Source organism: Oncorhynchus clarkii, chromosome 18, assembly GCF_045791955.1.
Source record: "Oncorhynchus clarkii lewisi isolate Uvic-CL-2024 chromosome 18, UVic_Ocla_1.0, whole genome shotgun sequence".
Lineage (NCBI taxonomy): Eukaryota > Metazoa > Chordata > Actinopteri > Salmoniformes > Salmonidae > Oncorhynchus > Oncorhynchus clarkii.
The window spans coordinates 48,402,338-48,425,830 of record NC_092164.1 but is presented as its reverse complement, the minus strand read 5'-3'; the positions used below and the strand labels follow the sequence as shown (position 1 = coordinate 48,425,830).

General features: G+C 44.4%; 1 protein-coding gene across 1 annotated transcript in view; it reads right to left on the bottom strand.

Moving 5' to 3' along the window:
- Positions 1–22,995, bottom strand: part of LOC139372685 (endonuclease/exonuclease/phosphatase family domain-containing protein 1-like) — a 28,232-nt gene extending 5,237 nt beyond the window's left edge. The window contains exons 1-2 of the mRNA XM_071112470.1: positions 21,747–22,995; positions 7,945–7,996 (exon numbers count right to left, since the gene is read on the bottom strand). Coding sequence (XP_070968571.1) covers positions 7,945–7,996; positions 21,747–22,597 — 903 coding nt within the window. The 5' untranslated portion in view covers positions 22,598–22,995. The remainder of the gene's footprint in view (positions 1–7,944; positions 7,997–21,746) is intronic.
- Positions 22,996–23,493: the final 498 nt, after the last annotated feature.

The following is a 23,493-nucleotide window of genomic DNA, read 5'->3' as shown; positions in this document are numbered from 1 at the left end:
CTCTGCAATCCAACTCATCCCAAACCCTCAATTGGGCCGAGGTCAGGTGATTGTGGAGGCCAAGTCATCTGATGCAGCACTCCATCACCTCTACTTCTTGGTCTAATAGCCCTTCCACAGCCTGGAGGTGTGTTGGGACATTGTTCTGTTGAAAAACAAATGATAGTCCTACTAAGCGCAAACCAGATGGGATGGGGTATCGCTGCAGAATGCTGTGGTAGCCATGCTGGTTAAGTGTGCCTTAAATTCTAAATAATTCACAGACAACGTCACCAGCAAAGCACCCTCACACCTCCTCTTCCATGCTTCACGGTGGGAACAACACATGCAGAGATCATCCGTTCACCTACTCTGCGTCTCACAGACACGGCAGTTAGAACCAAAAATCTCAAATTTGGACTCATCAGACCAAAGGACAGATTTCCACCAGGACTTATGTTTCTTGGCACAAGCAAGTCTCTTCTTATTGGTGTCCTGTGATTCACACAGTCTCCTCTGAACAGTCGATGTTGAGATGTATCCGTTACTTGAACTCTGTGAAGCATTTATTTGGGCTGCAATCTGAGGTGTAGTTAGTTGCCAATTTCTGAGGCTGGTAACTAATGAACTTATCCTCTGCAGCAGAGGTAACTCTGGGTCTTCCTTTCCTGTGGCGGTCCTCATGAGAGCCAGTTTCGTCATAGCGCTTCATGGTTTTTGTGAGTGCACTTGAAGAAACTTTCAAGGTTGTTGAAATGTTCCAGATTGACTGACCTTCATATCTTTAAGTAATGATGGACTGTTGTCTCTTTGCTTATTTGAGCTGTTCTTGCCATAATATGGAATTGGGTATTTTACCAAATTGGGCTATCTTCTGTAAACAACCCCTACCTTGTCACTACACAACTGATTGGCTAAAATGCATTAAGGAAAGAAATTCCACAAATTAACAAGGCACACCTCTTAATTGAAATGCATTCCAGGTGACTACCTCATGAAGCTGGTTGAGAGAATGCCAAGAGTGTGCAAAGCTGTCATCAAGGCAAAGGGTGGCTATTTGAAGAATCTCAAATATATTTTGATTTGTTTAACACTTTTTTGGTTACTACATGATTCCATGTGTTATTTCATAGTTGATGTCTTTATTATACAAAGTAGAAAACAGAGAAATTTAAGAAAAACCCTTGAATGAGTAGGTGTGTCCAAACGTTTGACTGGTACTATATGTGTGTAATCACCTAGTTAGCACACAGATGGAGATTGCCATCTACAGTAAACGAAATGTTTTATCCCGGAATAAAATGGAGTCAAATTTTTCAATTCCGTAAAGGTAATTATCTAATTGAAGTTGATCGGTGTTGATCAATACTGTGAATGGGGGCCAGAAAATAATTTCTGGTCACCATGGAGACCACAGATGTGTAGTGCAGTAAAAAGGGAGGCACTGTGAAATATTTCTTAAATCTCTCCTGAATGTGTTTATTCTGAATATGATTGAGTCGCATTGTTAAAAAAAATCAAACGACTTTAACAGGTTACTCCCTACAACTACAGGCAGACTGACAGTCCATTTTCTCCAGCTCAGTTATAGTTCCTCAGTCTCTACTCTGCAGCAACGCTTGAAACACGAGTAGACAACATACCACTTCACACACTCAGAAGGGTTGGGATTCAAAGCATAACAGTTAAGATTTTCCAGGCCCTGTCGATTTGTTGTTTCTAACCGATATGCTGCTACTGACGTAGATTTCCAGTGGCCAGAATCCTCTTGGTATGGAAAACAGTCCAGCTGGCTGGCTGGCTAGCTGGCACACACACACACACGCTTGTTTTAGCAGCAGTGAGTAAGAGGAAATTAAGCTTCATTTCCAATCGTTACAAGTTTTAATGGAAATAAGGAATGTCCATGTCCATTGCCCACCATGTTGCGTCAATAGATATTATAGGTCTGAGGGAAAGAATACAAAGGAAGTGTGTAGGAGTGTCAAATGGGAAGAGAGAAAGTGTGGGTGTGTATTAGTGTGTGTGAGAGTGAAATGGTAAATAGTGTGGGTGTGTTGTGATGTAACCAACTGGCTAGATGATGGCTACCCCACCATGTTACTCTACTCCTGCATGTTGTTTAAGCCACCTCTGGGTCAGATTTAACCCAGGGTTAAGGATAACACTGCGCTAAGAAAATGTGTGTGTGTGAAAGTCCCTAATGTCACTCAGGTGGACAAAGTCGTGGTTTTGAACTTCAAACTAGCGAAGTCTGGTAAACAACTAGAATAAGACCAAGACTGATATTTTTGGGGGAAAGACTCCTCATCGCTCAGTAATTCACCAAACCACAGAAGGTTCCTTAGCTACAAAACAGGAAAAAAAAGTGACTAAGACTGCTTCACGTGCTTAGAGTGACTAAACAGTGAAAAATGTCAACTGTTAGTAAACATGCCAACTCAAACTGTCGGTTTAGTCAGTGTGTGGTGCGTGATGCAGCATCACAGATGTAGACCTTTGATGTGTTGACTATATAGAGATTAAAGGTAAACATTATGGGGGGGTTGGTCGAGTGGTAGTGTTGCCGTCCCTGAACCACATTGTCCTGGAGTTCAATCCCCCGTTCCACCACTCACTTTATCCCTCTCATTCATCTCCCCGTCTCATTTTAGAATCTTTAAATCGGTTTAAATCAGTTCTTGACACAAATCGGTGCGCCTGGCACCTACTACCATACCACATTCAAAAAGGCACATAAATCTGTTGTCTTTCCCATTCACCCTCTGAATGGCACACATACAACATCCATGTCTCTATTGTCTCAAGGCTTAAAACTCCTTTAACCTGTCTCCTCCCCTTCCTCTACACTGATTCAAGTGGATTTAACAAGTGACATCAATAAGGGATCATAGCTTTCACCTGGATTCACCTGATCAGTCTGTTATTGAAAGAGTAGGTACCATTAATGTTGGTACACTCAGTGTATGTATTTTGACATTTTAATGTTACTCCCATGTAGGCCTGTATTTACAGTTATTTCTTGTTTTGTCTTATCATGGGGGAACTCTCCACTGCAAGTTATGAAACCAGAAAAGGTGATTTCAGTTTTAGAATTTTACGGAATATTCCAAGTTGTGTAATTTCAGTGGGCAGTTAAATCTCTACAGGGAGTTGAGGAACGGAGGGAAAAGACAAGGAAGACCGGTGTGGTGTTGGAGTCGTGACTGAAACCATTTCTGGGAGCTTGAGGGTTTGGACATAATGGTTCTGATTTCACACACACTTCGTGACTCACTGGCTGCCTGTACTGCAGCGATAGAGGGAGGGAAAATGTTATCTGTAGAAGATGAGGAAAGAGAAATAGAGCGAGATGGATCATTTTTCTTTATAAAGCATCCTCCAATCCAGCTCTCTTCTCTTCCTTAGGAAAGAATATCTTCCTCTCACCTCCATTTTCTCTCTCTCTCTCCCGCTCTCATTTCCTCTCTTTTTTTTAGAAAGAAATGATCAATCCCTCTCTTCAGAGAGGAGCTTTCACTCTAACTCTCTCTCTCTCTGAGAGACAGCAGCTCTGCTCTGTCGACCTAGTTCTCTCTCCAGGAGCGCCTCACGTTCACATACTGTACCAGACAGACCGACAGACGGGCGGCTCATCTCTCTCCCTCTCATCCCAAACAGCTCCTACAGCTGTTACTAAAAGTCTGCTCCAGCACTGATATAAACAACATTATAAACTGGGTGGTTCGAGCCGTGAATGCTAATTGGCTGACAGCCAATTTTGGTGTATCAAAACATGATTTTTTTTTTACTGGTCTAATTATTTTGGTGACCATTTTATAATAGTAATAAGGCACCTCGGGGGATTGTGGTATATGGCTTTGTGTTGTGCCTAAGAACTGCCCGTAGCCGTGGTATTTTGACCATATACCAAACCCCCTCGGGCCTTATTACTTAAATATAATTTACAGACACTGGTTTAGGACCTAGACAGGGTTCATAATAATCTCCAATGCCAACATACAGTGCCTTCTGAAAGTATTCAGCCCCCTGGCCATTTTCCACATTTTGTTACAGCCTTATTCTAAAAGTGCTTCATTAAATCAAAATCCTCAGCGATCTACATAGAATACCCCAGAACGACAACGTGAAAACAGGTTCTTAGACATTTTGGCAAATGTAAAAAGACCATTTCCTAGGAGACTTGAAATTGATCTCAGGTGCATCCGTTTTCATTAATCATCGTTGAGATGTTTCTACAACTTCATTGGAGTCCACCCATGGGAAATTCAATTGATTGGACATGATTTGGAAAGGCACACCTGTCTATATAAGGTCCCATAGTTGACAGTGCATGTCAGAGAAAAAACCAAGCCATGAGGTCGAAGGAATTGTCCGTAGAGCTCCAAGACAGGATTGTGTCGAGGCACAGATCTGGGGAACCATCTCGGCAGCACTTCTTCCATTTAAGAATGATGGATGCCAGTGTGTTCTTGGGGCTCTTCAATGCTGCAGATATTTTTTGGTACTCTTCCCCAGATCTCAACACAATCCGGTCTTGGAGCTCTACGGACAATTCCGTCAACCTCATGGCTTTGTTCGATCATCATGCTGTGGGAATGTTTTTCAGCAGCAGGGACTGGGAGACTAGTCAGGATCAAGGAAAAGATTAACAGAGCAAAGTACAGCAAGATCCTTGATGAAAACCTGCTCCAGAGTCCTCAGGACCTGAGACTGGGGCAAAGGTTTTAACGTCCAACAGGACACAGAGCCTAAGCACACAGCCAAGACGTCGCAGGAGTAGCTTCAGGACAAGTCTTTGAATGTCCTCGAGTGGCCCAGCCAGAGCACAGACTTGAACATCTCTGGAGAGACCTGAAAATATCAGTGCAGCAACTCTCCCCATCCAACCTGACAGAGTTTGAGAGAATCTGCTGAGAAGAATGGGAGAAACTCTACAAATACAGATGTGCCAAGCTAAAGCACTGCATCTCAGTGCTAGAGGCGTCACTACAGACACCCTGGTTCGAATCCAGGCTGTATCACAACCGGCCGTGATTAGGAGTCCCGTAGGACGGCGCACAATTGGCCCAGCATCGTCCGGGTTTGGCCGGTGTAGGCCTTCATTGTACATTTGTTCTTGACTGACTTGCCTAGCTAAATAAAGGTTCCATTTTAAAAAGTTAAAATGAAATATCCATGAAGACTCAAGGCTGTAATCACTGCCAAAGGTGCTTCAACGTACGTACGGAGTAAAGGGTCTGAATACTTATGTTAATGTAATATTTCAGGTTTCTATTTTTTTATAAATTAGCAAAATTGTTTAAAAACCAGTTTTTGCTTTGTCATTATGGGGTATTGTGTATTGATTGATGACGGGGGGAAAAAAACAACATTTAATCAATTTTAGAACGACATTGTGTCGATTGATGTTATGTTAACATCACAAAATGTGGAAAAAGTCAAGGGGTCTGAATACTTTCTGAAACACATGGTATACTTCTGAACACACAAATGATCTTCAGACTAGATCTGACATCTATAGATCTATTTAACTAATTGAGTGGATGTTCACCAGACAGTCTCATATTGCTTCATTATCGTACATCAGGCAGTCCTTAGAGAGAGGACCTTCTCTGACTTCTCTGTCCACAGCTACATTATCCTAACCTCATGACCAAAGTAGAGCGCAGACATACATAGAGAACCCCTAATGGGTTGAGGACATTACATAACATTCAGTAATAGAGAATCAGGTTATTCTTCCAGGGCAGTGTCTCTTATCTCCTCACTCTCATAAAGAAGACACCCTCTCTCTCTCTACACGTAGCAACCACCAACTTATTTATAGCGGTGAAAGCACAGGAGACTGGCCTCACAAGTTCACTCTAAATTTAAGCCTGGAAATAGAATATAGTTTACACCGAGGGAGCCAGAGCGAGAGGGGCAGAGCGCAAGAGAGAGAGAGCGAGAGGGGCAGAGCGCAAGAGAGAGAGAGCGAGAGGGGCAGAGCGCAAGAGAGAGAGAGCGAGAGGGGCAGAGCGCAAGAGAGAGAGAGCGAGAGGGGCAGAGCGCAAGAGAGAGAGAGCGAGAGGGGCAGAGCGCAAGAGAGAGAGAGAGCGAGAGGGGCAGAGCGCAAGAGAGAGAGAGCGAGAGGGGCAGAGCGCAAGAGAGAGAGAGCGAGAGGGGCAGAGCGCAAGAGAGAGAGAGCGAGAGGGGCAGAGCGCAAGAGAGAGAGAGAGAGAGGGGCAGAGCGCAAGAGAGAGAGAGAGCGAGAGGGGCAGAGCGCAAGAGAGAGAGAGAGCGAGAGGGGCAGAGCGCAAGAGAGAGAGAGCGAGAGGGGCAGAGCGCAAGAGAGAGAGAGCGAGAGGGGCAGAGCGCAAGAGAGAGAGAGCGAGAGGGGCAGAGCGCAAGAGAGAGAGAGCGAGAGGGGCAGAGCGCAAGAGAGAGAGAGCGAGAGGGGCAGAGCGCAAGAGAGAGAGAGCGAGAGGGGCAGAGCGCAAGAGAGAGAGAGCGAGAGGGGCAGAGCGCAAGAGAGAGAGAGCGAGAGGGGCAGAGCGCAAGAGAGAGAGAGCGAGAGGGGCAGAGCGCAAGAGAGAGAGAGCGAGAGGGGCAGAGCGCAAGAGAGAGAGAGCGAGAGGGGCAGAGCGCAAGAGAGAGAGAGCGAGAGGGGCAGAGCGCAAGAGAGAGAGAGCGAGAGGGGCAGAGCGCAAGAGAGAGAGAGCGAGAGGGGCAGAGCGCAAGAGAGAGAGCGCGAGAGGGGCAGAGCGCAAGAGAGAGAGCGCGAGAGGGGCAGAGCGCAAGAGAGAGAGCGCGAGAGGGGCAGAGCGCAAGAGAGAGAGCGAGAGAGGGGCAGAGCGCAAGAGAGAGAGCGGAGAGGGGCAGAGCGCAAGAGAGAGAGCGAGAGGGGCAGAGCGCAAGAGAGAGAGCGAGAGGGGCAGAGCGCAAGAGAGAGAGCGAGAGGGGCAGAGCGCAAGAGAGAGAGCGAGAGGGGCAGAGCGCAAGAGAGAGAGCGAGAGGGGCAGAGCGCAAGAGAGAGAGCGAGAGGGGCAGAGCGCAAGAGAGAGGGGCAGAGCGCAAGAGGGGGACAGAGCGCAAGAGGGACAGAGCTCAAAAGAGAGCGAGAGGGGCAGAGCTCAAAAGAGAGCGAGAGGGGCAGAGCTCAAAAGAGAGCGAGGGGCAGAGCTCAAAAGAGAGCGAGAGGCAGAGCGCAAGAGAGCGAGAGGGGCAGAGCGCAAGAGAGCGAGAGGGGCAGAGCGCAAGAGAGCGAGGGGCAGAGCGCAAGAGAGCGAGGGGCAGAGCGCAAGAGAGCGAGGGGCAGAGCGCAAGAGAGCGAGGGGCAGAGCGCAAGAGAGCGAGGGGCAGAGCGCAAGACAGCGAGGGGCAGAGCGCAAGAGAGCGAGGGGCAGAGCGCAAGAGAGCGAGGGGCAGAGCGCAAGAGAGCGAGGGGCAGAGCGCAAGAGAGCGAGGGGCAGAGCGCAAGAGAGCGAGGGGCAGAGCGCAAGAGAGCGAGGGGCAGAGCGCAAGAGAGCGAGGGGCAGAGCGCAAGAGAGCGAGGGGCAGAGCGCAAGAGAGCGAGGGGCAGAGCGCAAGAGAGCGAGGGGCAGAGCGCAAGAGAGCGAGGGGCAGAGCGCAAGAGAGCGAGGGGCAGAGCGCAAAGCAGAGCGCAAGAGAGCAAGGGGCAGAGCGCAAGAGAGCGAGGGGCAGAGCGCAAGAGAGCGAGGGGCAGAGCACAAGAGATAGGAGAAAAAGCAGGAGATAGAGCGAGAAAGAATTGTGCATAATTGAGAAAGTACAGAAGGTTAAGTGGGTGGGTGAGAGAGAACAATGGAGGTTCTCTACATGTTTTTAATGACAAGAGCCTCTCATAATTATCACGAACATAAAGATTCTGTACTGGTGGACTAATCAGTACACAGAACTTTGCTCCCCAAATCAATAAGTTATTTGTTCTAGTAGGTGAAGAAAGGGATTGCTACACTGTACCTTGTCAAGGGCTTCCCGATCTACCAGGTCTTGTACTGCCAGTAACTTGATGCTGGAGAGAGAGAGAGAGACACGGATGCATCAACAAAACAGAGAATTGTCTCTGTTATCGAAGCTGACTTTTGTGTTATTAGCCATATGATAGGGTAGTATATACACACACCAGTTCTGGTAATAGAGGAGGCCACTGCATTATTAACACAGAGGGCCTCCCTACACATCCAGGATCCTCCTGATTCTACAACACATAACACGACTCAGTCTTTTCCCTGTGTCTTAAATGGAATACTATTGTCCCTGCATAGTGCACTATACACAGCGGCTCTCATCCAAAGTAGTGCACTAGGGAATAGGGTGCCATTTCGGATGCATACAACATTTATTATGCAGAGAAAAGCAGAGAGGGGGAAGAGTAGACTTTGGACTGCAAGCCCAGGAGATTGTACATACAAACACATTGGTGCAGAGATGGGGTGGAACCTACTTTACGAGCCCATAAACATTCATCTGTTTACTTTCTAATTGTTTTTCCAGCCTACTAGTCAGCGTGATAAAACAAAATGGCAAAGCCTAAGCACTATTTTCTCTCCCCCGTCCTGGTCCTCCTTTTGCTCCATCCTGCTGCACACACACACTGTTCTCAACTCCCCCTAACACACTCAGATTCACACAACTGCTGGCTATTAACTAAATGAGCAAACAAAATATTCCTCATTGGTTCACTGACTCAGTTTTTAAAATAACCCCAGAGAAACCTAATTTGGTAATAGCATTTTTTTTAATGTAAAAAGGTAACTTCAACAGAGAGCTTAGACTATGGACTACAGTTGTAACAGAAGAGGTAAAAACACTTTGGCCTATTTCACAGACGGGATTACACACACACACCTCCCCCTGTGTGGATATGTCTCCTCACGCATAACTGCACTGCACATCCTCGGTCACCATAGCAACCAAGTACAGTGTTTTATGGCCCTCTGTCCACAGTATTGATCAAGGCTGATTAACTTTAATTAGATCATTAAATCTAAGGCAGTGAAAAACGAGACTTTTCTCCAGGCTAAAAAACATGTAGACTATCAGCAGTATCAGCAGACAGGACACCTAGATTGATTCTAATTCCAGCATACAGCTCAGTCACCGTGGATGTGAATGGAGAAGTAGACTGGTGACCTTGGGAATAGCAGGATCAGTGCCCTGCCTCCCTCTACTCCCAACGCGTCTCAGTAGGTCGGTGGTTTCCCAGCGGTTATTACAGGACATTACGCAACACGGCTGCTGAGTCTGTTCGAACTTTGACCCTTTATGCCACGCAGCATAAGAGCATCTGCTAATATCAATGGTAACAATGCACATGTGAACATTAGCCTCCCGGTCTGCTCTGTGCGGGAATGATTGGGTGGAGGTGGGTCACTGGAGCACCTCGTCCATAAAGAGGGAGGGAGGGAATGAAATGAAGAGCATAAAAAGACAGACGACAGATGAGACTAAGCTGATAACAGACAAGAGTCCCCACCCAGGGATGAGACTATTTCACAGTCGTATATAGACTGATAGTAAACGGAGACAAATTACTACAATGTACAATGGACCCATTTGCAAAAAGTAACACTCCAAATCCAGCACTTCAGAAGCATTTATTTTATCCTACAAATAGATGCTTTTGTTGCCATCTTCAAAATGGTTTGATGCTTTTGTTTACCCACCACAATCGTTTTCCACCCTGCCCTAACACACAAATTCTTTCATAATAGATTGTGAGAGATAGATGTTTGTGGTCTCTTATCAAAACAGGAAGTGTGGAATCAGTGATTGTGAATAGAAACAGGTCTGGAGCCAGAGCTCTGTAGGAGGGTGACGACACCCCTTCCCCACTGTAGGTGTGATCACACAGAGGCTCCACTGCCTCCCTTGCACTGACCACAGGTGACCTGGCCGCAGTGCAGGGAAAGGGCCTGATGTGACCATACAGGAGAGTGTGTGTGTGAGACATGATAGCCTGTTCAAACTCCTCAAATCCTCCCCACAGCCCGACAGGATGGGCAGGGTAACAAACGAAGGCAGGCACTGAAAAAATATAAAGAATGACAGAAAGAAAAGCTCTACTGCAAATGTACAAAGTGAGAGACCACAAGCACACACACACACACACACACACACGTAAAAGGATGGAGAAGGGTTGCAGCAAAGGTCATACAAAAATCCACACTAGAGGTCGACCGATTAATCGGAATGGCCGATTAATTAGGGCCGATTTCAAGTTTTCATAACAAATCGGTAATTTTGGAAACAGATTATAGCCGATTACATTGCAAACCACGAGGAGACTGCATGGCAGGCTTGACTACCTGTTACGCGAGTGCAGCAAGGAGCCAAGGTAAGGTGCTTGCTAGCATTAAATGTATCTTGTAAAAAAAACAATCTCAACATAATCACTACTTGCTTCTACACCTGCATTGCTTGCTGTTTGGGGTTTTAGGCTGGGTTTATGTACAGCACTTTGAGATATCAGCTGATGTACGAAGGGCTATATAAATAAATTTGATTTGATGACTAGTTAACTACACATAGTTGATGATATTACCAGTTTATCTAGCTTGTCCTGCGTTGCATATAATCGATGTGATACCTGTTAATTTATCATTGAATCATAGCCTACTTCGCCAAACAGGTGATTTAACAAGCGCATTTGCGAAAAAAGCACTGTCGTTGCACCAATGTGTACCTAACCATAAACATCAACGCCTTTCTTCAGGGTCAGGGTATATGCAGCAGTTTGGGCCGCCTGGCTCGTTGTGAACTGTGAAGACCATTTCTTCCTAACAAAGACAGCCAACAGGGGATGATTTAACGAAAGCGCATTTGCGAAAAAAGCATAATTGTTGCACAAATGTACCTAACCATAAACATCAATGCCTTTCTTAAAAACAATACACAGAAGTATATATTTTTAAACCTGCATATTTAGTTAAAATAAATTCATGTTAGCAGGCAATATTAAACTAGGGAATTTGTCACTTGGTATGGAGTCAGGGTTTATGCAACAGTTTGGGCTGCCTAATTTGCCAGAATTTTCCGTAATTATGACATAACATTGAAGGTTGTACAATGTAACAGAAATATTTAGACTTACGGATGCCACCCGTTAGATAAAATACGGAACGGTTCCGTATTTCACTGAAATAATAAACGTTTTATTTTCAAAATGATAGTTTCTGTATTTGACCATTATGACCAAAGGCTCATATTTCTATGTGTTAATTATAATATAGTAAAGTCTATGATTTGATATTTGATAGAGCAGTCTGACTGAGCGATGGTAGGCAGCAGCAGGCTTGTAAGCATTTATTCAAACAGCACTTTGATGCGTTTTTCCAGCAGCTCTTCGCTGTGCTTCAAGCATTGATCCGTTTATGACTTCAAGCCTATCAACTCCCGAGATTAGACTGGTGTAACCGATGTGAAATGGCTAGCTAGTTAGCGCGCGCTAATAGCGTTTCAAACGTCACTCGCTCTGAGACTTGGAGTGGTTGTTCTCCTTGCTCTGCATGGGTAACGATGCTTCGAGGGTGGCTGTTGTCCATGTGTTCCTGGTTCGAGCCCAGGTAGGGGCGAGGAGAGGGACGGAAGCTATATTGTTACACTGGCAATAACAAAGTGCCTATAAGAACATCCAATAGTCAAAGGTATACGAAATACAAATGGTATAGAGAGAAATAGTCCTATAATTCCTATAATAACTGCAACCTAAAACTTCTTACCTGGGAATATTGAAGACTCATGTTAAAAGGAACCACCAGCTTTCATATGTTCTGAGCAAGGAACTTAAACGTTAGCTTTCTTACATGGCACATATTGCACTTTTACTTTCTTCTCCAACACTTTGTTTTTGCATTATTTATACCAAATTGAACTTGTTTCATTATTTATTTGAGACTAAATTGATTTGATTGATGTATTATATTAAGTTAAAATAAAAGTGTTCATTCAGTATTGTTTTAATTGTCATTATAACAAATAAATAAATGTAAAAAGATTATTAAATACATAAATAAAAGCGGAAGATTAATCGGTATCGGCTTTTTTTGGTCCTCCAATAAATCGGTATCGGCGTTGACAAATCATAATCGGTCGACCTCTAATCCACACTGCCGCAGAGAAACAGAGAGATAGCAGAGCCACACTATATGCAACTCAGAGAAACTGGAATCCCTCAATGTCATCATTACAATGAAGAAAATAACCAATGTCAGGCAGACACTTAGAATGATTTACCAGGTGAGGAAAACTACACATACACAATGAAGGAAATTAAGTCTGTACTTATAGTAAATCTGATAGGACATACTATAAATTGTGTAAACTAAAAGTAATGAGCTCCAGCACCAAAGTCACCTTGGACTAATCCTGTCTCAGAGGGTACTGTACTAGATCGTGGTGTATGAGTGCAATCTGGTTTGTGAGATGGTGTATCAGTGTAGACTGGTTTTGGATCAATTGAGAATCAGGTTAGTGTGTTCCAGTGTAAAATGGCTAACTGGTTACAGTTAGAGGGACTGGCACTGACAATAGCAGTGTTTTCTGGGTAATGCCTCTCACTCACGGTCTGTCCTTCTGTTGGTCACAAACTGCTGTCCTAATGGAATTTTCCACATGAGCGCCTTCTCCCTCTGTGCTCTTAACACTCCGCGTCAGCCACACACACACAGAGCACAACCTTCCCAACAACACACACAACCTCAGCATCAATCCCGAGTCACTCTCACACACACACACACAATCACATAATACGCTGACAGGGCTGAGAGAGAAACTGTGCCTCTCTGATAGCTCTGGATTTCATTGGGATACACAGAGGGTGTTACCATAGCAGCAGAGTCCAGCACATAGTCATGATGTCTGTTCTGGCAGTCAGTCTGCTCCGTTCTGGCAGTTCTGTGAGTCGGGGGAACAGACCTGCTGTTGCAGGTGAGATGTAGCAGACCTTCCCATCATGCACTATGACAGGGATTAACATGGTTAGTGGCAGGTAGGCAGCGCCAACAACACCCAACCCCCGGGTGCTGAACACCCGCCTCCCTGCTTGGAATTCAGACCTGCTGGGTCAGGACTGAGGTGTGGGTTGGGGAGGTAAAATCTCAACTACTGCAGCTGGCTGGAAGTTGTAAGTGTTCTCACACACACACATACCTGGAAAAGCTGGACAGCTAGATTGGTAGAGAGAGACATGTGAGTGTTGTGACAGTTAACAAAGGAGCTTCAGTAGGTGAGATCTATACTAGCCATGTCATTCAGGCATGCACACATTTACCAACATCATACCCTTATCGTCTGGGTTAAGGGCCTGTCAGCTAGAACAGGCCTGCTAAATGGGGTCATTCCATTTGATTTCAATCACTTGACAGAATCCCTTTTGTTTCAAACAAAACTTGCCATGCCCATGGGAGAAGATTAGAAAATGACTTTTTGGACCTGAATGCCAAAGCAATTAGGAAATAGAAGTCTTAAAAGTTGACCAATTATCCATTACCCACCCTACCACGAGACCTCCATGTCTTAATAACTGGAAAATATAAATGGTTGAGAATGATATCCTTTAAAAAGGCTTATCAAACTATTCTATATTTCTTGAGAGAAAATACATTTTTGAACTTTTTATGTAAATTATCTAAAAACACGTAAACTCTGCATATGTTGTAGCTTAGACCCTATTTTACATTGAGGGGTTCGTGTTGTTCCCACCAACAGTTGAGACACAGCATGCTCTTGAACACAGGGTGGGTGTCATGTTTTGGCTGTACTAAAATGAGAAAGTTGATATTTCAACTTTCAAAATGGTAGCACAAAAACAGTTGGAGGACCACACATTAGAGAATGTTAACTTGAATGGGAATATCAGTTGCTTTAAATACCATCAATCTTCCATAGGAAATCTACTGAAATAGAGATATTCACATTTAAATTGACATTTGACGGTGGGTGGTCCGGCGTCTTTGTGATAGTAATTAGAAGTGAGCATTTTTAGTCAATTAAAATTTCAATGGTCATGTCCATTCTATGAATTATATTTCTATGATTGAAATGACACCCACCCTGTATTTAAGAGCATGCTGTGTCTAAACAGATGGTGGGAACAACAAACACCTCAGAATATGTCAAATAGGGTCTCAACTACAACATACGCGAAATTGAAACAGATAGATAATTGACGTTAAAAGCAGTGGAGGCTCCTCAGAGGAGGAAGGGGAGGACCATCCTCAGTGAATTTCATAAAAATATGAATATTTAAGCATTAAAAGTTACCCTTTTTATATAAAACTAAATATAATCACGTCACCAAATAATTGATTAAAACACACTATTATGCAAAGGTCTACAGTAGCCTCAACAGCACTCTGTAGGGTAGCACCATGGTGTAGCCTGAGGACAGCTAGCTTCCATCTTCCTCTGGGTACATTGATTACAATACAAAACCTAGGAGGCTTACGGTTCTCACCCCCTTCCAGAGACTTACAGTAATTGTGAGAACTTCCGGAGGACATTCTCCAACCTATCAGAGCTCTTGCAGCATGAACTGACATGTCATTCTCTTATTCTGATTGCAGGAAGCAGAAGCTAGAGCTAGCTAGCACTGCAGTGTGTAAAATGTGGTGAGTAATTGACTCAAAGAGAAAAAGACAATAGTTGAACAAATACATTTCTTCCAAAATGAAGCAAGAGAGAAATAGAAAAGAGAGATACAGTGGGGCAAGAAAGTATTTAGTCAGCCACCAATTGTGCAAGTTCTCCCACTTAAAAAGAGGAGGCCTGTAATTTTCATCATAGGTAGACTTCAACTATGACAGACAAAATGAGAAGAAAAAAATCCAGAAAATCACATTGTAGGATTTTTAATGAATTTATTTGCAAATTATCGTGGAAAATAAGTATTTGGTCAATAACAAAAGTTTATCTCAATACTTTGTTAAATACCCTTTGTTGGCAATGACAGAGGTCAAATGTTTTCTGTAAGTCTTCACAATGTTTTCACACTGTTGCTGGTATTTTGGCCCATTCCTCCATGCAGATCTCCTCTAGAGCCGTGATGTTTTGGGGCTGTTGCTGGGCAACACGGACTTTCAACTCCCTCCAAAGATTTTCTATGGGGTTGAGATCTGGAGACTGGCTAGGCCACTCCAGGACCTTGAAATGCTTCTTACGAAACCACTCCTTCGTTGCCCAAGCGGTGTGTTTGGGATCATTGTCATGCTGAAAGACCCAGCCAGGTTTCATCTTCAATGCCCTTGCTGATGAAAGGAGGTTTTCACTCAAAATCTCACGATACATGGCCCCATTCATTCTTTCCTTTACACGGATCAGTCGTCCTGGTCCCTTTGCAGAAAAACAGCCGCAAAGTATGATGTTTCCACCCCCATGCTTCACAGTAGGTATGGTGTTCTTTGGATGCAACTCAGCATTCTTTGTCCTCCAAACATGACGAGTTGAGATTTTCCATTTTGGTTTCATCTGACCATATGACATTCTCCCAATCTTCTTCTGGATCATCCAAATGCTCTCTAGCAAACTTCAGACAGGCCTGGACATGTACTGGCTTAAGCAGGGGGACACGTCTGGCACTGCAGGATTTGAGTCCCTGGCGGCGTAGTGTGTTACTGATGGTAGGCTTTGTTACTTTGGTCCCAGCTCTCTGCAGGTCATTCACTAGGTTCCCCCACGTGGTTCTGGGATTTTTGCTCACCGTTCTTGTGATCATTTTGACCCCACGGGGTGAAATCTTGCATGGAGCCCCAGATCGAGGGAGATTATCAGTGGTCTTGTATGTCTTCCATTTCCTAATAATTGCTCCCACAATTGATTTCTTCAAACCAAGCTGCTTACCTATTGCAGATTCAGTCTTCCCAGCCTGGTGCAGGTCTACAATTTAGTTTCTGGTGTCCTTTGACAGCTCTTTGGTCTTGGCCATAGTGGAGTTTGGAGTGTGACTGTTTGAGGTTGTGGTCAGGTGTATTTTATACTGATAACAAGTTCAAACAGGTGCCATTAATACAGGTAACGAGTGGAGGACAGAGGAGCCTCTTAAAGAAGAAGTTACAGGTCTGTGAGAGCCAGAAATCTTGCTTGTTTGTAGGTGACCAAATACTTATTTTCCACCATAATTTGCAAATAAATTCATTAAAAATCCTACAATGTGATTTTCTGGATTTGTTTTTCTCATTTTGTCTGTCATAGTTGAAGTGTACCAATGATGAAAATTACAGGCCTCTCATCTTTTTAAGTGGGAGAACTTACACAATTGGTGGCTGACTAAATACTTTCTTGCCCCACTGTAGTTAGCAAATGCAGCGAGCTAGTTTAGCCTACTGAAACACCCTGCTCAAAAAGAGGGATGCGATGTTAGCTAGCTGGCTATCGCTTTCCAACATAACACTGGAACTCTTCCAAGTCAAGGTAAGCTTCTGGTTTTACTAATTTATTGCCACCGGGGCCCTCCGGTGTAACTGCTTACTGACTGTACAATAACAGAAAATTAGAGTATCATGTAGTAGCCTAAACCTATCGCTGTTACATTGAACTGGGTTAATTGAATATGAATGAGAGTTATCCAATATGCTGTAATAGAAATTAGGCCATGCTCATGAAAAAAAAAAAAGTTCTCCCTCATCTTAAATGGCACTGACCGCCATTGGTTAAAAGGTTTAAAAATATATATAGTTTGGCAACCCTGTTTGTAAGCTTTAAAATGATGTCAAACGCAACCATTTAACTTTTACCGTGATGAAGACATGGAGGTCTCATGGTATGGGTATGCAAAATGGGTCAACTTTGAGCACCTCCATCTCCAAAACATTTTGGCATTCAGGTCCAAAACAAATCCCTTTCTGATCACTTCCCCCATGGGCAAATACATATGGAAAGTTGTTCAAATCCAAAAAGGGGTACAGTCAAAAAGTGATTCAAAATCAAATGGAATGACTCAATACAGAACATGCTTCTTCAACATTAGAAGCGAGAAAACCCAGTTGATCTGTAATACCGGTAATCTGTTTAGAAGTCGAGAAGATCTTGTCCATAGACTGTGGTGATGGGAATCATTGGATGATTGCATTACCAAATTGATCGATTGACCTTGGAATAGCCAACTAGCTACAGATCAACACAGAACACATTGTTTCTGTTATCGGGTCAGTCTGGTCAAATCGATTTAGATTAGAAATACTGTCAGGGTTCTAATGGCGAACCTCATTAATGATGAAGATTAGAACACATTACAACAGGTCTCTAATCCACGCCCGTCTTGAGTGTGTCAAATATGTCTTGGGGTGGGGGGAGGTTTTTTTTTGGGGGGGGGGGGGGGGAGAACAAGAGTGGTTTACTCGGTAGATCAAGTCAGTTCAGACCCATTTAAACCGTGGAAGCCCTTTTCCACTAACCCTGTAGAGGTTGACCTGGGGTGAGAGAATGTGTTTAGGGTGGCAGGTGGGTTGGTGGGTTGGTGGGTTTTCGTTAGCACTGCACATCCACGGTTAACCTGTGGTTTCTCAACAGGTTTGACTCATTTACATCCAAATCTTATTTCCACAGTACAGTAGGTTTTACACAACACTGAACAAGACAAAATCCTGTATTAACCTTACTCCCTGCTAGCTAGTCAGCCTTCCTTGTTCACTTAGCGTCGGTCTATGTCCCTGAAGTTGCCGCTCGTGAAAGCCAAGGTTAAACAATTGCACAATAGATATTGCGTAGTATGGCACACTACTGATCTTGCAAAACCGACATTATAGAAAGTGGCCTATCGTTCCCTTTCCTACCGTTCACAGACAACATAGTACACAGAGGTTATCCCTGGAGTCTGTCAGTAATAGAGCTGTTCATTTGTTTTTCTTCCAGAGATGTTAGTCAACTGTGTGTCAGCAGCTCCAGTCTACACATTCCCTGTACTGTTGAACTGTTATAACCATACTCCCTGCTCGCCAAGAGTAACTTCCCTCTCGCAGCTAGCTAGCTAGTCAGCGTGGTGAAACCGCTTCCTTGTTCCCTCAGCCAGGGGATGGGAGTGGCAGTACTCAACTGAGTACAAATAATTGGAGGGGGGGGGTCCTTTCCCCCAAGACTGTGTCAGGCTGGCTGGTGGGACTGGTAGCCAATGGTCTGTCGGTTTGACCTTTGATTTCGTGTGGTGCAGAGCGGAGTTCATTGAACTCCAGTAACTCGCTCCCTGTGCTAGCTGGAGGCAGGCCAAAACAACACGCCCCAGCTTGTATTGTAAACTCAAGTATGTGATTGCATTTGATATTTTTCTCCACAGCTGAGCGCTAAGCAAACAGACAACACCCCTCCCCTTCAACTCCATTTCTCTCCATTCCCCTCCACCTCCTCTCCCCTTATTATCCCTCTCCCTCCACCTTCCTCCCGCCCTGTGCCTCAATGTCCCCAGCCATAACACTCACCTATAGTCTGACAGAACACAGGAAGAGGGAGAGACAGCCAGGGGAAGTATCACCGCTTTAGAAAGAGCATGCACATACAAACAGTACAGAAGAGGAAGAGAAGTACCTGGGGTCAAAGTACTGTGCTAAAGCTGGTCAATCATTGGAAAGGGCTTTGTTTTCTCTGATTGCTGTGCCTGTAGGACTTTTACATATATATGTGTACACACACACACACGTTTAACTATACTTGTGGGGACCAGAAGTCCTCAAGAATAGTAATCAAACTAATTTGCTATTTTTAGGCTTAGGGGTTGTGTTTTGGTTTAGAATTAGGGGTAAATTTAAGGGTTTGGTGTTAAGGTCACAAAAAATGATTTTTAATGGGAAACAATTGTCTCCCCACAAAGTGAGTAAAACACAACTGTGTGTGTGTGTGTGCGTGTGTGAGAGAGAGACTGTACTGTTTGAGACTAGGGTGGGGCAGTATTATATTTGGTGTTCTTTCTTGCATTAAGTGACAGACACGAGGATCATGTGCTGTATGCATGATGACAGTACTCTCGTGAGACTGGATTTGGGACCACGCGGAAGATTTGACTCTAGGTGCCAAAATTACCATAACATGCTCGACTGATCGAAGTAGCTTCAGTAGCGGCAACCTGCACACAAGGGGCGGCGCCCCACCTGTGATTGTTTTTTTACCAATTGTAAACAGATTTTTATTTAAAAAAAATAGACACACTGAGGAATTCTTTCTTTGACAGACCAGGTGAATGCGATTACCCCTTATTGATGCCACCTGGATTGTGTATGTGTGCCATTCAGAGGGTGAATGGGCAAGACAAAATTTGTAGGTGCCTTTGAATTGGGTATGGTAGTAGGTGCCAGGCGCACCAGTTGGGTTCACACACTCAACAGCTTCCCGTGTGTATCAAGAATGGCCCACCACCCAAAGGACATCCAGACAAATTGATACAACTGTGGTTAGCATTGGGAGTCAATAAGGGCCAGCATCCATGTGGAACGCTTTCAATAGAGTCCATGCCCTGAAGAATTGAGGCTGTTCTGAGGGCAAAAGGGGGGGTGCAACTCAATATTAGGAAAACGTTCTTAATGTTGTGTACACTCAGTGTAGCTAGCTGGTAGCTTACTTGCTAGTTCGACTTGAAATTGGCATGGGAGCTTCCTAATCTAATATCTGGCTAACTCGGGAATTTGAAGTTATTTCAGAATGAAAGTTAACTGGCTAGCGCATCATGCACTGTAAAATGTTAGCTCGCTATCCCCAGTTAGAGCATGTGTTTTCACTTATTGCATCTGCATGCTTATTGCTTTCTCCCTGGTGCACTCATTCGTAAACTGGTTGTTCGTTCATAATAGTATAATCTAATCTGTTCAAAACAGTGTCACCATCTGCTGCAGTGGTCATTTGGTTTGACATGAAAAAGTTAAATAGGTGATTATATGGTGTTGTTCAAATGCACAGATCACTTCATACACACACATCTTCTCAGAGAAACTAGCAGTAGTTTGAAAACTTGGCATGATATTTCTGTCATGCTGCTTTGTTATTAACTGCAACCACCTTGCACCGCGGGTATTCAGCCAATCAGAAGCCGCCACTGCGTTTCAGTCTTAACACCAGGGATAGTTTCAATCTGTAACACACAGTGTGTGTTTGTGTCTGTGTCCTAACACCACCAGGCGGAATGTGTGTCCCCCCTCTCAATGAGGAGGCCCAGAAAGACATTCTAGACTCACTGCTGCATCACACTGTCCTGGTCTGGGGATTATATAAAACAACCACTGAACTATATTGAACAAAAATATAAATGCAACATTTTCATTGATTTTACTGTGTTACAGTTCATGTGAAATCAGAAATCAGTCCATTGAAATAAATAAACAAGGCCCTAATCTATGGATTTCACATGACTGGGAATACAGACATGTATCTGTCGTCACAAATTACTTTAAAAAGTGGCATTGTGTTGTGTGACAAAACTGCTAATTTTTAGAGTGGTCTTTTACTGTCCCCAGCACAAGGTGAACCTGTGTAATGATCATGCTGTTTAATCAGCTTCTTGATATGCCACACCTGTCAGGTGGATGGATTATCTTGGCAAATGAGAAATGCTCACTAACAGGGATGTAAACAAATTTGTGCACAAAATTTGACAGATAATATTTTTGTACATATGGAATATCTGATCTTTTATTTCAGCTCATGAAACCAACACTTTATATGTTGCGTTAATATTTGTGTTCAGTGTTAAACACACACAGTGCTAAGGCACTGAGTCGACTGGGGAAGTCACACCCACTGCCCACAGAGGGAGAGAGTGAGAGTTCATGAACGTCTCTGTGAGTAGCCTTGGGGACAATCAAAGCCACCGAAGACCAAACACTCAACGATTGATCGTCTCCGATCTATAAATAAAGCTGAACCCAGTGGTGAGTTAAGGGTCTGGCTTTCTAACGAGACTACTGATCAGACTGCTCTATCCCTTAACACAGTTTACCTGGTCTGTGATAGGTGTTCACCTGGCAGGACCTCATTTAGGAACCATCCTGAGTGTCCAGACAGGCTACATTAGTTAATCCAACAGTGTGATTGTTCTCTACCACCTGCAGATGTGTTTTCCCCCAGGGACACAAAACAAGTGACAAGCACTTCCCTTATCTAACAAATCTATTTGGATTACAGGTGTCATGTCATGCACAGGCCATGTTTCGCATGTCCACTTTTTTTAGCACAGATGGAACATCCAAGTCAGACTTCTCTCTGCTACCGCATGGCAAGCGCTACCGACGTGCCAAGTCTAAGTCCAGGTACCGACGTGCCAAGTCCAGGTACCGACGTGCCAAGTCTAGGTACCGACGTGCCAAGTCTAGGTACCGACGTGCCAAGTCTAGGTACCGACGTGCCAAGTCTAGGTACCGACGTGCCAAGTCTAGGTCCAAAAGTCTCCTACCACCAAGCCATAAGACTGCTGAACAATTAATCAAATGGCCACTCGGACTAGTTACATTGACACCCACCCCACAACACGTTTTTACACTGCTGCTACTCTTTGTTTAATATCTATGCACAGTCCCTTTACCCCTACCTACAATGTACAAATGACCTTAACTAACCTGTACATAGCCTCTTTACTGTTATTGTGTTAAGAAAATATTGACAAAATAAAACTATTTCCTGAACTGCGTTCAGGGCCTAAACATTTCACAGTAAGGTACACACACCTGTTGTATTCGGTGGAAGTGAAATGATTTGATCACCATACATTGGCATATAATCTACAATGTATAATGGACAATTTACGTCTATAAAGTGGACCGTTTGTCAGTAGGGTCCAGATCAATACTTACTCGTTTTCAAGCAATGTCATACACACGACCTCTTTGACGCCCGGGTTGTTGGCCTTTTCACAAGAGCAGTTCTGGAGGTTCCAGGTAGCCACCCTGACCACCGCTTTCCCGTCCCGCATCCCCGACGGAGGCTCCACGTTGGGCCGCACAGACGTGATCAGAGTCGGCCCCCCGGGTGGAAGCTCCATGTCTTCACTCCGGAGACTGAATGATGTGGGGCTCGGGTGAGACTTGGTAGTGTATGCCAACCCCCCGTTGGTATTGGTGGAAGGTGTTGTGGAACGCTCTACGAACACTTGAAAGCGAATTTTGTCCAATAAAGATGAGTTTATGTGATTGACCCTCACCAAGTCTTCGATGCTTTTAAACGGACCGTTTTCCATCCGGTATTCTACTATGTTCTTCGCTATTTTATCCGTGATGCCACGGATGCTCATGAACTGCGCTGGTGTGGCGGTGTTGATGTTCATACCTGTGCATGACAGATGGGGCTCGAAGTCTTTACGCAGAGACGACGGCGAGTGTTGGGACGAACTTGTCCTGCTCGAGACGCATATTTCCAGTCTGATGATCTCCAGTTTGCCGGCACCGACTCCGCTCACGAGAGCCAAGTCCTCTACCTTTTTAAACCCCGCAATGCAGTTCCGGTACTCCACGATATTCTGCGCTACCGTGCGGTTCACTCCTGGTAGAGTCATCAGCTCCTCCTCGGTGGCCGTGTTGATATTCAACCGCTCTTGGTTCACGAGGATGTGGCTGAAGTTACACGCGGCGCTAAACTTGCGCTTGCTGTTGTTGAAATCCGTCGGGTCTTTGGGGATCGAACGGTGGCACCCCAAATTCCCTCCCATGGCTGCGGCTCAGTTGGCAGGTCAATCCACCGGGGCTTGGAACAGTCTAGACCACGGGTAGACCGGACAGAGCGGCGAAGGCAGCAGCACCACAACAGCAGGCGTACAACGTGTAAAAGTAGCCTACAGTGTGATTGATTGACTCCTGCTCAGACATGCAAAACAGTTGTAGATGTGACAGTTCTACTAATTTACAGACATATGAGCCGTAGTATGTTGTACCGTGTGTTTGTTTTTTCGGGATTAAAATAGTCAGAAAATACGCACAAAACTGCAGGTCCAATTCTTTAGTCGTTTAGCGGTCTGTCTCACTCCATTTTTATCATGAAGCCTGTCCTTGCTGAATATTCAGGTACCGTCCACACCGGTCAGCTTGCCTAGAGGAACTAGCCGGTGGCGTGCTGGTGCTGCAGCACAGTGTTCGCGTTAAACGCCAGCTGGTCTCGTCATCACACCAGGGGGGCGTGGCGCTAACCTTTTTTCAGTCCACATGTTTTACTGTGTCCTTGAAGAGGACTTCAGATCTGACTCAATTGATCTACTTTACATTATAATACATGCTTAAAATGGTTACAATCTAAAGAGAGAAGAGCTCTCAATACAGCCTTTCACATGTAAAATGCAGACTAATATAATCCCTTTGTGTTATAAGGAATATTACAACGGGTTATAAAACACTTAATCCACATCAAAACCCTATTAAAACTCCTGATCTATTGGTTTATGTTTGACACCTCTGGTTACACAAGTGGTACACAGGATTTATTTTCATTGAGTTGGTGAAAAAACTCAAACAAGGTAGCAACTCACATGTAGGTGCTCTTTATGAAAAGGAGAAGTGTGCATGATGATGAGGTTTCTCTTTTCTCTTCTACAAAATAAGCTATTATTAAAAC